General features: G+C 38.5%; 3 protein-coding genes across 3 annotated transcripts; 2 read left to right on the top strand and 1 right to left on the bottom strand.

Moving 5' to 3' along the window:
* Positions 1-641: 641 nt before the first annotated feature.
* Positions 642-4,228, top strand: LOC108678704 (prenylcysteine oxidase 1; the record flags this gene model as incomplete). Its single annotated transcript, XM_018167163.2, has 5 exons — positions 642-893; positions 1,236-1,410; positions 2,073-2,281; positions 2,524-2,687; positions 2,949-4,228. Coding segments are annotated over 5 exons (1,475 nt in total), but the record flags the coding sequence as incomplete, so codon positions are not given.
* Positions 3,647-6,948, top strand: LOC108678710 (DNA-directed RNA polymerase III subunit RPC9). Its single transcript, XM_018167171.2, has 4 exons — positions 3,647-4,539; positions 4,814-4,952; positions 5,873-6,025; positions 6,346-6,948. The coding sequence occupies exons 1-4, from the start codon at positions 4,532-4,534 to the stop codon at positions 6,466-6,468; spliced, it is 423 nt and encodes a 140-aa protein (XP_018022660.1). The 5' UTR covers positions 3,647-4,531; the 3' UTR covers positions 6,469-6,948.
* Positions 6,659-9,646, bottom strand: LOC108678708 (COP9 signalosome complex subunit 6). Its single transcript, XM_018167168.2, has 7 exons — positions 9,406-9,646; positions 9,052-9,207; positions 8,733-8,864; positions 8,426-8,514; positions 7,920-8,145; positions 7,405-7,598; positions 6,659-6,859 (listed from the first exon to the last, which is right to left on the bottom strand). The coding sequence occupies exons 1-7, from the start codon at positions 9,482-9,484 to the stop codon at positions 6,719-6,721; spliced, it is 1,017 nt and encodes a 338-aa protein (XP_018022657.1). The 5' UTR covers positions 9,485-9,646; the 3' UTR covers positions 6,659-6,718.
* Between the last annotated feature and the right edge of the window lie 5,291 nt (positions 9,647-14,937).

The following is a 14,937-nucleotide window of genomic DNA, read 5'->3' as shown; positions in this document are numbered from 1 at the left end:
GAGGCAAATGCTTTAATTTACTGTCTGTTTGCTTGGAAATAGAAAAACACGCTACAGTTTTCAATTTTCTATAGGTACATTAATTTAACAAGTTGCTGGATGATTTCTAAAAGATTGCTCTAAATTCTTTTGGAAAACAAAATTTCATGCTTTTATACCAGCTCAATATTAATTTGATGTTGTTATTAATTAGGTTTTCATTGTTGTGACATGTTTTTAGAATTATCTGGTTTTAATCAGTGTAATGTTGATTTTGCTTTTGTTAAGTTATTTCTTCTGTGACCTACTGTCTGAAGTTTTTATGGGTAGCTAGTATAGGTAATATTATGAATTTGTTAACATTGCATTTGCTTGTCATTTTCCCATTATCATTTAATAAAGTCATGTACTGCCTTCCTTGCCTGTTCAATTGTTGCCCCAAAACTGTTTAGCTTGTATGGGCAAGGCAATCTTTTTTCTTGTCATTCCTTTGATCTTTTTGTTCATTTGTTACATACCTATATGCGGTGTACCTACTCCTATGGAAAAAAGAAAAAAAAAAGAAAATGAAATGGAGCTTCTGCCTTCCTTTAATTATACTCTTAATTGTCAATAATGGTTTCATGTGATGGTGCTTTAACGGCCAGACCGTTGAACTTTAGAGGGGCTGACCCCCCACAATATCTTACAATTGAGGTCCTTTTCAGCAATAATTGGTGGAGGCGTGGGAGGAGCTGCTGCTGCTTATTTTTTGCAAGAGCTCACAGGTGGCAATGCTCTTATTGACGTGTATGAGAGCGGTTATGTTGGTGGACGTCTGGCCACTACTGACCTTGGAGGCAGCTATTATGAGATGGGTGGCAGCGTCATCCACCCATCCAATGCCTACATGGGAGATTTCATCAAAACTTTAGGTAGCTCAGCACTTCCTTGTCTCATTAGGAGCACTGTAAATCAAGTTCAAAATTTAATATGGCTTCTATATAGTGCCGTAGGTCTTCAGCCAATGCTTAAGCATGCTGCTCATAAGCAGGCAGTTCCCCATCCTTGTACCCCAGCCTAGTACCATAATATATTAAACTTTTATGATAAACAAAATTTGGTAGTCTAGTTTATTAAAAAATATTATTCATTATGAGTGATTTTGATGATAGACTATTAACATTTAACATTTTGCTTATACTGTTGGTGAGATTTTCAAATTTTGTTTATTTCTGGTAATTTAAATGAATTAATTTCCTTGTTACAATTGACAGGGTTGGAAAAAAGGATGGAGTGTCCCAGCCTTGCTGGCCTCTTTGATGGATCATCATTTGTGTTCCGTGACAGCTCCTGGCAAGTGGTGACGCTGGCTAAACTCTTCTGGCGTTATGGCTGGAGTATTTACACTCTCCGTGCTGCCAACCAGCAAATGCTTGATCAATTCAACAGGCAAGCTTTTTTTGCTCTATTGTTTTCCATTTGTGATATAAAATGCTTGTATATTTTTGAAAGAAGTGTTAGCAAAGAAAATGCCAAGTAATATGATCATATTCTCAATGGATATGTTTTGAGTCCAGCACGTTCATTGGTAATTAACATTACAATTATAACCAGTTTATATGCTTCAATTAAAAATTAGCTAGCTATTGAAACTGGAAATGACGTTTCTAAAGGAAGTAATGAGAGGTAGAAAAAAATAAATAAACTCATCTCATGATCATTTTAAGCTGCTGAAAAATATTTTCATCATTAATTCGAGGTTCATGTTTGATAGATGATTTTAGTTGCATTAAAAACATTTTTTAAGCTCAGATGCGACTGAAACTCGAGGCATTTTTATTGAAAATCAGATGAATCTTGTTTAATTTTTTTTTAATTTGAGTTCAAAGTTGACATGCAATTAAGTAATTGAATGATCTTGATGTTTTCCTAATTTATTTTCAAGTTACACATTCCATTTGATTAGTCAACTCTATTCAAATTTTGTCCACCCAAATGTGCTTTGAATGTGGGGAGTGTTGTGTTCTATAACAATTTTTTTCATTTTTTAATCCGAAGTATCTATGAATTTGTTTTTATTGTGAGAACTTTAATTCAAATTATGTGCACAGAATCTACAAGCTTCAGAAGAAAGGACAAGCGTTTACTAATGGTGAGCAGTTACTGGAAGCTATGAGTCCCAGCTTCCCTGCCATGCTGCACATGAGCACCCGAGAACATCTCCTTCAGTTAGGCATCTCCCAGGCCATCATAGACGAGGTTGTCATGGCTGTCACTCTTGCTAACTATGGACAGACTCCAGATGTGCATGCATTTGTGGGTGAGTTCATTTTATTCGGGTGCTTTTTGATGAGTACTTAACTTTAAAAAATATTACTCTTTGTATTTGAAGGCTATTGTAAAAGTTTTTGAAGAAGTTGAAGTATGAAGTGTAGCTTGTAATTTTCCAAATAAAATTAGTCAAGTTGAAAGAAAATTTCAAGTGCTTAAGAAAATTTGGCACTGAAATTTTTTCACTTGGCAATGATAGTTTCAGTACATCATAAAAGAAGTATTTTGCAGGAGCAATTTCAGTGGCAGCAGCCAGCCCTGACTTGTGGAGCGTAAAGGGCGGCAACAAGCAGGTACCGGAGCTGCTGCTGGGCAAAGCTCGAGCCAGCCTCTTGCGCCGCCATGTTACTGACGTCACTGTCATCAGCCGTTCTTTGCCTTTATCACTTTTTCAGGTACGGTATTATTCCTTGTTCTTCTGATTTGTAATGATTTGTTTAAATGCATATATGTAGGATTTTCTCATTATATTGTAATTTAATATCCTGTAATATCGATATTGATAGATTTTTATTAGATTTGGGAATCGGTGTTGGGTCAAATTTACAGTATATTTTGAATTCTTTACTATGAGTTCTTTAAATAACCTTAAGAGGGGAAATAATTACAATAGTTGTTAGTGAAATGAAATGTTCACAAATGAATGTTGTATACAGGTTGATTCAGTGGAAGCCACAGAAGCAAGTGACAGCTTACAACGGGAGGGCCGCAACGATATTTACAGCTCTGCCCACGTGCAAGCAGACGTCCGATCTCAGCCCTATGACGCCGTCATCGTAGCTGCTCCACTCACCCACGACAAAACTGACATCAAGTTCCATAACGTTACTCACAACTATAACTTCCCAGGACGCTACGAGAGAATTGTGGCTACGCTTGTACGAGGGAAGCTTCGCAAAGAAACTTTTGGACTCTCCAAAGACGATTCTCTTGATGAAATATTCCCAGTCAATCCTGATTTGTTCTATAACGCGGTCGGCCTGCTAAAAGACGTGAACGTGGAGAAGTGCTCAGATGCTCATATGCCTGATGTTTTCAAAGTTTTCTCTCCGGCACATGTCACAGAAGAGCAACTAAACTTGCTTTTTGATGAAATATATGAATCTAAAGTCTTTGACTGGCGGGCGTTTCCTCACTACAACATTTCTGAACCCCATTTCACCGAGTTTGAACTTGAACCTGGCCTGTACTACCTCAATGCTATTGAGTGGCTCGGAAGTGCTATGGAAATGAGTGCAATTGCAGCCAAGAACGTAGCTTTACTGGCATTCAAGCACCTTACGCATGACAGCAGTGCTGGTAGTCTTGTCGAAACAAAGGATGAGTTGTAAACAATATTACTTCTGTTGATCCTAGGACTTTTGAGGGCCTTGTAGCCAGAATATTTGAAGACAGCAGCCAAATCCATGGATGTGTTGGCTCTGGGATAATGTGATTATTGAATCGTTTAATACGATATAGAATAGCCTCTTTATTAGCAGTCGATTTTTGGATATTTGATGTAGGTAGACGCTCGTGATATTTTGTTTTGGTGGTGTCACAAGATTTCTGAGAAGTTGTGTGAGGGAGGAGTTGAATGATATACTTGTCATATTATAGTTAAAGTCGGTCGTTTGATCGCCATTATTTATTGAATGCGTTATTTGTATGTGGTCTAATGTTTGCTGTTTCGAGGTTGGAGATGTGATGATACTTATTGCCGTGCATCGTTCCCGTCTCTACTTTGTCTCTCTACTCTGCCTCATTTCACATGACCGCCTCTGAACTTGTGAATGCACTCACAGAACTAAAATAGCCGGACGTGTTTAATTTATTGGATAGGTGCAATTCTGTAAACTTTTAACTCGTATTTAAAGTTGTTATTTGTGTTTGTTTCTGTGTGGGCGTGATAAAATAGTTCCTGTATGATTATTTTCGAAGTCCTTGTTAGCTTGTGCGGCTGGTTTTATTGCACCTCTTACACATAAGATGGAGGTTCAGTGTCAGCTTTATCCTAAGAACTCGGATCATCATATGTGAGCTCTCGTTGGTACCTATTTCAAATCCAGCAAAAATAAGGCTGCCAGTTGCTAACAAAGTTATATACTTTCCAGGTCGGCTTGTTTTCCTCTTGATTCAATCTTAAAAATTGTTAATTTCATTCTTACATATAGCGCGTTTAAAGTATCAAGATATTCTAGGAAATTTATAGGTGTGACGGTGTTTGGTCTTCGTCTGCACAGCAACCTTCATCGCTGGAATGGAAGTGTGAGGACCTTGGAGTGTTATTTTGACAATATCACCTATGGGCATGTAGAAATGATGATATTTATCTTATAAATTAGTGAATCGGTTGCATGAATCTTTTTTGAAAATGCTTTACCGCTCTGTCTCAAAGTTTCATTTAAGTTTTGTGCATGTTTTTCGTAACCTGACAAGCCCTCTTAAGAATATTTGCTACATTTGCGATAAACTTGAGGGCACTGTAGAAATTTCATCTGCAGATTTTGTTAGGATGACCTATTGACTCTAATTTGTGCAGACTGAACAGCAACGTAGCGTTGTTGAGTAATTACGAAGTGCTGGAAGTGCTGCATGAAGTTCGCAGCGCCCAAGACAGTGAGGGCAGTAAGAAGTCAGTCAGCAAATTACGCACCAATCTTGCCAACATCACCTACGATGTAAGTTCTTATAATTTCTGTTAGCACTTTTTCTTTTGTTGTACAACATAGCGCGTAATATATCAATGTGAGTCTGAAATGTTGGCAGGTAGGAGGCCCTGACATTTACCTTGTGTCTCTCGTGCTGGCAGCCGTTGTAGCGGGCAATCTAGTGGTCGCGTAGGAGTGTTGTGCGTGTCAGTATACAAGCCGCCGCACTTTTCCAAACGCTACTGAAGATTAATATATACACGCAGACCTGTCTTCGGTACAGCCGCATTCTAGACGTAAACCGATCTTCTTTACCATGATTGTGTCAAGCATCATTGAATTTATCATGCTAGTCTTAAGTTATAATTGGCTTTTTAATCCATCTGAATTGTACCTAGTTTTGAAATTTTCCTACTTATTAATATATCTTTCCGGCCTGAGTTATTTTTTTTTATTGTTTTAATCGTCTACGTGCCGTAGGGCCCACTGGCAGAAACTCTGAAGGCTTCAAATGCTGCATAATTTTACCGCTACACCGTGGATGCGACCTCTTATACAAGTCATTGTTTCTGTTGAATGTCTTAACGAGATAGTGAAGTGTGTATTTTCTCGACAATTTCAGTGGGCTGGCCACTCAAGACCTTTTCCTTATTAGGTTAAAAGGATTCCATATTTGGATCAAATGTTAGGTACGATCAAGGCTTAATTACACCTTACAAATGATAATGCATTGTGCGTTAGGAGGGACTTGGCTTCATTACTAATGGTCAAATTTATAGTTAGTTTTACTGCAACTTCAATAGGCGGTGGCAACGATCACATTATCGCAGTTTCATTGCTATTCATTCATCTGAACATATTTTAATTCTAGCCTAAAATGTTCTGAATTGTGATACGGTAATCCAGAGTTTCGTCTTGCGATGAAATACATATTGCTTCTATCATTTCAGGTCGAAAAATACTTGCAAGGGACTGCTTGTTCCAGCCAGAGCCCCGAAGTTATTAGAAATTTTCTCATAGCAACACGTTCTCTAAAAATAACCAAAATTGAAAAGCTTCAGATCTTAAATTTGCGCCCTACATCTATAGTCGAGCTTCAGCTTGTGAGTATTAATCGTAGTTGAATGCTTTTTAATTTTCTAATTATTTCACAGATGAGCAAACTGGGCAGTCTAGTTTACTTCTACTAGAAAAATTTGCACGCAATAATAGTGACTGATGTAGAACATTCGAGTTTGACCGCATCCATTTAGTTTATAACTTACTGAATAATATGTAACTGAAGTTCTTCAAGCTCCAATTATGTGATTATTAATTATGTATATTAACTGATTTGATTTTTTATTAACAATTTCCAATGGAATATTAGGAGTGATAATACATCTTTCATTAAAATTTCGAGGCTAAGTTGATAATGTTGCAGATACTAGAAGAAGTTGAAGAGCGCTTCAGTGAGGAGGAGATGCAAGAGATGACCAACCTCATCCAGGAGCTGCTGCCGCCCACATCTGCTTCTCCACAGGCAGAACCACAGCCAACTTCTTGATAGTCACAGGATTTATTTTAGCTGGCATAAAGTTAAATTTCGAAGTGTTTGCTTGAATAAATATCAGCTAACTTTTCGGATTATCGTCCAAGATTGTTCAGTACTTCCACACATGATATGTCGGACTTAGCACCATAATTAAAACGCTTGACCTTATTAAAATATGAAAAAAAGAGGGAAAGCAACAAGAGCTTTTCATTACTCATTTATTGGTAAACCTATGAACAGTTCTATGTACTACTTGTTAAGATTAGAAGAACAAGCCCCGCATCTTGCGGCCAAGAGAAAGGCGTTCGTGCAAGAGGTTGAAACGGTTCAGGAACCTGTTGCAGGAATTGCACGACTTCGTGATGGCTCCCAAATACGCCAGCAGGGCCACGTCGTTACTTTGCTGTTGAAGGACGAACAATCGTTACAGTCTTAGTTCAAAAATTTTCAAATTGTGTTACAATGAAATCCATCTTAAATTCATCAAGTAATCGAAATATTTTTTATTTTTCCTGAAATATTTAGACTTTTATTTATAATAGCGAAATGTGAAATATGCACGTCTTCAATTCGTGATCTAGGCAAAATAAAAAAGTAATCACTAAACGGCCTTGACGAACGGATGAGATTTAAGATCGAATCCAATCTACCATGCCGGCATGTAACCTAACATGATCCAAATCGACATTGCCGAATAGCATTAGGCAACACATTTCAGCTAAATTCAATGATTGCACGTTAATTGCAGTATTCATATAGTGATAATGTTAAAACAGTTCCTAATACACAATGCAACGGGAAATTGAATCAACCCCGTTCGAATTTAATAAACAAAATTACTTTAGCTATTGTGCTTCTGCTTCCCTCAAGACGAAGTTCATTTCAACGCAAGCTAAAAGCAAAAGCTGCTCTTCCTAAACAACAAACGAGATTAGCATCACAACTCACCGTGAAGAAGTGTTCATTGAAAGTCTCATTATCAAGAAGAGGTAGACGGTGTGTGAGGGAACGGATCTGTCGCATGAGCTGTTGGTCGAGTGGAAGCTCGCCACGTTCTACAGCCTCCACATACGACAGCACCACTTGGATGCGCGATAATAGCATGCGCACAGCTGAGCACTGCGCGTGCAAGTTATCCGACACTGCACAGTGCAACATAATCTAACGGGTACTGATGATATGTACATAACGGTGAAGTTATTCAAGTTATAAGTTACGAGAAATCTGCATGTGATAAGGTTACTTAACTTGCGAATCTACTACAGCTCAATTTAAGTAGGACAAGTTCCACTGGAAAGGTCAATGCCTTATACCGATAAAAATTTTCCTCACGGCCATTTTGCTGGAGCCACTAATAAATATCTCAACATTCCAGCTAACATAATTGATGAGAATTTAATTTGTTATGTCACTCCAGCACAAAAATTGCACTCAAGATTCTGTGAGAGCATAGAAATAGTCACCATTACTCTGCTGTCCACTCTGTTGTGATGCCATCCTTGCGACGTGGTCAACACCGACGCGTTCGGCCTCCTCTGTGGCGAGGGTGTAGGTGAGCTGCACCAGCATCAAGTCCGTCGTACCTGCCCCCACCACGACGCTCTCGAACACACTAACGCCAAGTTCCCCAGCACGAGCTCCTGAAGGGTCCAGCTTCAGGAGCAGCGGCCCCTCAACTAATTCACAAACCTGAAAATAGATCATGTAAATTTTTTTTAATACACGACAAATTTAAAACCTAAGAATACATTATAAGCATATAGAAACCTTCAATAGAAAGTAAACATGCAGGCAGCAAGTTTTATGAAAATAGCTCGGCCGATTCACAGTACTCCTCAAAGTTTCAATTATATCGTAGACATTTCAATGAATGATTGATATAATTAATTTTTTTATTACACGGAGTATAATAGCAACTAAATGCATATTGTGCAATTAGCGCTACAAGAACAGGGATCACGCAGGTTACCTGCTTATGAACATTGACGTCTTTCTCGTTGGCCTCGCCGCCTGTGGTGTACCAGCCTAAGAGGTCCATGTCACTGAACACCTGCTTGTCTGGAGAGAGAATAATATATTTAATAACGAATGGAAAAAAATCGATTTCCATTAATAGCTCAAGGAAATAAGTTCAAATTTTAACGCAAGTTATTGATTTGATAACAAACCTATCATAATCTCATTGTAGATTTTGTAATTTGTAATATAAATTCACAATCTATGCACTCGCTATTCCCATCAGCTCAATAATTTGATACCATGTAGACAGTACTTACATTGTTCTTCTTTGAGACTATAATATTCTTTAGATAAAACCACCAAGCCATCAACCACTTCATACTGTAGCTCAAAGGAGTTCATAATCTCGACCTCTCTACCAGTCTGCTTGCCAATGATGGCTCCATAAACTGTAACGTCAAAAGAGAATTAAAGTCTTTTTTCAGAGAACACTACCTATATTAAGATTTAAACATTGTTAAAACTATTTTAAAGCACTAATAAAATTATATAAAAATAATTTGAGTCAAATTAAAAATATCAAAATAAGCATTAATGCCTCTTGGGAGCTTGATAATTCAACAGGAAAATGGCTACCTTGTGAGCATTGAGAAACATCTTTAGCCTGGGACTGCTGAGCTCGCTGTCTGGTCCAATGATCAGAAACATTGAGCAGCACCAGAGGATGTAAAGAGACGGACACACTGCCAGGAATACCTCCAGCCATCACACTGCGGCCACTGTTACTCTCATCTGTTCACAGAAAATAAATTATCAAACCACATCAGTAAGATAAAATTAAACCTCTGTGCAAAATTATAGATTACTAGATTCTTGGACAAGACATATATAATTACTGGACATGTTCATAAGGGCCATCAGGAACTATTTTATGCAATTATTTTAGACCTGACAGTTAGAACTAGGCATAAACGTGAGTAAAGAACAAACCTTTCATTTCATTTTGCTGGGAAGGAATCTCATCAGACTTTTCCACAACAGGTTCCTCGTCCACCTCCATTGTAGACATGCTCGCAATTCACATAAAAATCAATGAGAAGTTAATGCCTGAAAAAGTTTTGGCTTAGATAAATAAATTCTGCTGCATCATCAGCAGTGAATAATTGCTTGACACCTTACAGCCAAGAATAGGAGGAAATGTTTCATTAACAATTTCGATGAAAAAAAAAAATCCTGAGTTAACAAACCAAGTTTGAAATGTATGAAATAAAATTAAAATAAGTCTTAGATTAATATTTTTAAACTAAAAAACTTTAAATATCACTGATATTTTGGTGATGACTTGGACTCACAACTCTTGTTAACTTAGAGACACACAGAACTTGAGAGTCAAAGTATTGTTGTAATTATGCAAAATGAATGCAAGAGATTTTAATTCAATTGACATACAAACATATTTCTATCAAACATATTTCATACAAACATATTTCTATAATATTTCTATCAAGCAGCATGATCCTGTAAAGGAATCTGTATATAAGAGGATTGAGCCTTGAGTAGCTTCAATATGGTGCTCCCACTTCATAAGTGATAAGACTGGCTACTAATCATTCTATCCTTGCAAGCAGCCAGCTTGCACAGGTGGCTTTTGGACACAGAAGCTTAGCGGCTGACCTAGCAGGTCTTCTTGTATTCACAAATGTTGAATGATGAACTCAAAAGGAAAAATATCCGCTACAAATTTGAGGTACCTATACATGATTAAGTGACAATGAACACAGAAAAGCCAGCACAAGAAGATTCAATCAACCTGAAAAGTAGAAAGATACATTTACTGCATACTTGACACCTCAAGCATCTGGGCCTGGAGAAATGTCATGGAGAGCTGTAGGGTAACATCCTACAGCAATACCTACAGTTATAACTTTGCCAGCTGCACTAAGGTTGCTGGCCTTCAATAGAAATAGTTCAAATGAAAAACTATCTATTTTTCTAGATAGTTTTTATCATTCTAAAGATACATTTACTGCATACTTGACACCTCAAGCATCTGGGCCTGGAGAAATGTCATGGAGAGCTGTAGGGTAACATCCTACAGCAATACCTACAGTTATAACTTTGCCAGCTGCACTAAGGTTGCTGGCCTTCAATAGAAATAGTGTAAAAGAAAAACTATCTATTTTTCTAGATAGTTTTTATCATTCAAATTCTAGAAAATCACCTGCTAAATGTTTTTACCTGCTGTCAAACAGGGTAAAAAGGGACAGGTGGGGTAAATCGGGACACGCATCCCACATTTTTGCAGAAATGTTGTAGCAGCTAAACTAATCAAAATATTGCAAAACTAAAAATCTTGGCATAAACTTCAGCATTTTTACTCTCTATTATGTATAAAGCTAGTCAACAAATCAAACATTTACTATCTCTAAAAAATCGCCAACGCAATTGACGGAATTCGACTATCTCATTAAAAAAAAAATGGCAGCCATTTTGGCGCGACGGGGTAATAAGGGACACCACCCTGGGGTAATTAGGGACAACCCTTGGGGTAAACAGGGACAACCCTAAAACACATTTACAGCAGATCCTCTATTAGCAAAGGCCACAGTTAAGATATATATGGTTAGTCACCAAGATTTTCACTTAAATTTTAAAATTAGGCAAAAATTTAAATTCAAATTTAAATAAAATCTTCTTAAGGAGCAGAACAGCCTGGCCCTGGATGTTAGGCAGAACTCCTAACATCCAGATCACTCAATGCAATGGTCACTCCCTAAAGAAGCTTGTTGAGCTTCTCATCATTACATTACATCTAAAAAGAAGAGGAGGACTTTGGAGTACTGCTTGTAATAGGCAAGTACACTCTGCATGTTTAAAATACTTTAAAATTCAGTTTTATTTCAAGTGTCACAGTCCCAGATTATACTGCTCCCAGGGGTAATTCAGGATGGTTTTATTTTGAGTCTGGCACCTTACAAATAGCATATATAATTTTTTTTAAGATGCCATTCGATAGCCCTCGCAAAGAGCTATAAAATGAGCCTAAACTTGTTTCTGAAATGTTTCATGGTAAGAAGTTATTACCAAAAAACGCTCAAAACTGTCCCTTTTTACCCTGTTTGACGGTATAATTTCTGGGCCTGAAGGAAGGCCCAGAAATTGCCTAATAATCCTAACATGCACTCATGCAGCAGCAAGCCTCCAAGTCCAAGGGCCCCTGTCCGCTGCTGCAACAGTCCGCAGCCTGCCATTACTGCCCCCGTCTGCAGCCTGTCGCCAGCATAGAATCGGGTCACTGAAAAGTCACTGGTAAACCAGTGACTTTTTAGAATCAGTTCATTTTTAATCTTCTGATTTACTCAAGAATCAATATTCAATACCATATCTTATGTATGATGATGCTGGAGCTGGTAGTGGTATCCATTATAATTAAATGATTATAGGTACATACTTTGCTGGTCTACTTATATGACTTAAAATTGAAATTGAAGGAGACTCTAAAAAACACTCTGCAAGACTGCAGTCTGCTTTGCCACTATGGGACTCGACAGGCGGCCCAGCCCCCATTGGGGTTGGACCGGTTGGTGAAAACTGCACAGAAAGAAATTACCTATTAATGTTTCATGATGATTGTAAATTACTTTACAACTATCAGTTTGAACTCCAGGTTTCATGAAATTCTACAGCATAGTATTAGTGGCAAACCAGTGATTTTTCAGAATCAGTTCCTTTTTAATTTTCTCATTTACCCAAGATTTAAGCCAATATCTTATGTATGGTGATGCTGGTATCCATGATACTTCTCTGGTTTACTTATAGGACTTGAAATCGAACTTGAAAGAGAGTCTAAAAAACTCTCTGCTTTGCCACTTCTGTAACAGAACAAATAGATTTTGCTTGTGGTTAGTGGTTACTTCCAGTTCAGTGAGTGGGGGACAGTTCCAGTTTCAGTGAGTGGGTGACAGAGCCCACACTACAATTTGAAACAAGCCAGATCATACAGATGGGCTTCATCCTATCACTCAGTTTGAAAGCTCTTAAAGAATCAAGTACCAAGAGCTTTGTATTTCAAAGTTCAAACTATTTGAACTAGTAGATAGATTAAACAGCAACCAAAATTGGTTGTTCTCGGACATAAATTTTGCAAAGCAGCAAAAGCAAAGGACTACAAAGCACAGCTGCACACCACACCCCTTTGTGCATCAGCAACGGACACCGAATAACGACTCATCTACACCCTACGGGACGACTGAAATAGCCCAGCATTGCCCAATACCAGCATAATTTTCATACTTCTCCCCGTGCGCAAGCATGCTGCAGAGCAAATTAGCCAACATGATTACTTGCTGAAAGCCACAGGGACTAAATCCCTTCATGGATGTAAACCAGCAAGCCAATGAGCTGCAAGCCGCCAAAACAATGGTCGTAACCCACACGCTAAACCCCAAAGTATTTCTATTCCATGCAGCCTAGCCCCTTCACCACTTTCGATAAAGAACGCCCTGCGCCACAGTGCTATCAGTACACTGCTACCTCTCCAGCCTCTCCGTTCTTCTGGAGGCTAAACCTCCATGCTTACCCCCTGCTCCCCCTCCTTTCGGTACCAGCTTGCGGAAGAATTCTAACCAAACCTAACCTAACCTAATCTAACCCTTTCGCGGAAAGGTGTATAGATCGTAAAGCACGTGTGTTTGTGACGATCGCCAGGCATCAATCGTAAAGTACATGTGCCTGTGTCGATCATGCAGCATTGGTGAGGGTTACACTTCCGTTTTTAGCAAGCATATTGGCAACTTTCTTTCCTGGCGTACTGGCGTACATCCGAAAACGAACCTCCGGCGTACATGCTGCACCTTCCTGACCATGGATTATACCACTTTGCTTGTCTACTTATATGACTTAAATTCGAAATTGAAGGAGACTCTAAACCCCCGGGCCGGCGGGCCCCATTGGGGTTGGTCTAAGGTCTTGGACTCTTGGTGAAAACTGCACAGAAAGAAATTACCTATTAATGTTTTATCATAGTGGCAAACCAGTGATTTTTTAGAACAGTTCATTTTTAATTTCCTCATTTACTCAAGATTTCAACAGATTTCTTATGTATGATAATTCTGGCTTATTCTGGTATCCAAGATACTTTACTGGTCTACTTATAGGACTCAAAAATGGACTTGAGGAAGAGTCTAAAAAACTCTCTGCTTTGCCACTATGTGTTTAATGTTTCATGATGATTGTAAATTATTTTACAACTATCAGTTTGAACTTCAGGTTTCATGAAATTCTACAGAACAAATAGATTTTGCTTGTGGTTAGGTACTTCACGTTCCAGATTCAGTGAGTGGGTGACACCGTGACAGAGCCCACACTACAATTTGAAACAACAGATGGGCTTCATCCTATCACTCAGTTTGAAAGCTCTTAAAGAATCAGGTACCAAGAGCTTTGTATTTCAAACTATTTGAACTAGTAGATAGATTAAACAACAACCACGTCCACGTTGGAAACTGTTATTGGCAATATTGGGTTGTTGTTGTTTATCGTGATGATCAAAATTGGTTGTTCTCGGACATAAATTTTGCAAAGCAGCAAAAGCAAAGGACTAGGTACAAAGCACAGCTGCACACCACACCTCTTCGTGCATCAGCAACGGACGACGAATAACGACTCATCTACGCCCTACGGTTGTCACCTACGGACTACGGTACGGTATCGAAGCGCACAACACGACTGTAAACAGCACTCAGCAGGACAAGAACCGGCCGTCCGTCCGCGAAAAAATTAGCAAAGGAAAATGCGTGTAAAAATCCGAATGTTCTGGCTTTTAGAGATTGATGTCTGTCAACACATTGTTGACGTTTGGAGGAAAGAGTCAGCTGCGTTCATCGAGTAAACATCTCTAGCAATTATCGTCTGTCGCCCATTCGCAATTGATTGTGTAAAGTTGAGTGGTAAATAATCATCTGTATATCGCGGATTACTTTATCTTGTACTATACATGATCTATATATACCGCGAGACGCGAGTATATTTTGCAAGGGGCATAGTGTGGGCCTGTGTGGCAAAGCTGCCAATGCCGATAGTTTTCTATACTTAAGTTCATTTTTGTCAGAGTCCTATATATACCTACGCTATAGAGTAGGTAGGACTGTAGGCTAGGCAGACAGCAGAGTTAGAGTAGGTAGACCTATGTCATAATGTTGTCTGTGATCTGTGGGGTGTGGGCTGGCGCCAGGCCGGGCAGCCAAGTTTTAAATTTAGATTTAGGTTAAAAATTATCACTATTATTATCATTTTCTCATTAAGGCCATATTATTTTCCTTGAAACCTTGGCTTCATCATTATGTAACTTTAACTTATCATCTGTAGACCTAGTCTGGAAAAGTCCTATTTTTGTCTGAAATATCGCGGCTCTAATATCATATAATTTCAGTAGGTATGAAATCTCGCGGCTCGAATGTCATAAATTTTTGTTTGATTAAAAAATCGCGGTTTGCACTTCGCAAACATGTCATTTCATAAAAT

This window comes from Hyalella azteca, unplaced genomic scaffold (assembly GCF_000764305.2).
Source record: "Hyalella azteca isolate HAZT.00-mixed unplaced genomic scaffold, Hazt_2.0.2 contig502, whole genome shotgun sequence".
Classification (NCBI taxonomy): Eukaryota; Metazoa; Arthropoda; class Malacostraca; order Amphipoda; family Hyalellidae; genus Hyalella; species Hyalella azteca.
Note: the sequence above shows the minus strand (reverse complement) of the source record. Positions and strands in the feature narration are given on the sequence as shown.

Excerpts from the sequence above, each read along its gene's own strand:
- LOC108678710 (XM_018167171.2), top strand. Across the intron at positions 4,953-5,872 it reads TTGCCAACATCACCTACGAT|GTCGAAAAATACTTGCAAGG; the intron begins GTAAGTTCTTAT and ends CTATCATTTCAG. Across the intron at positions 6,026-6,345 it reads CTATAGTCGAGCTTCAGCTT|ATACTAGAAGAAGTTGAAGA; the intron begins GTGAGTATTAAT and ends ATAATGTTGCAG.
- LOC108678708 (XM_018167168.2), bottom strand. The coding sequence starts at position 9,484 with ATGTCTACAATGGAGGTGGACGAGGAACCTGTTGTGGAAAAGTCTGAT. Across the intron at positions 9,208-9,405 it reads CCAGCAAAATGAAATGAAAG|ATGAGAGTAACAGTGGCCGC; the intron begins GTTTGTTCTTTA and ends TTCTGTGAACAG. Across the intron at positions 8,865-9,051 it reads TGTTTCTCAATGCTCACAAG|TTTATGGAGCCATCATTGGC; the intron begins GTAGCCATTTTC and ends TTGACGTTACAG.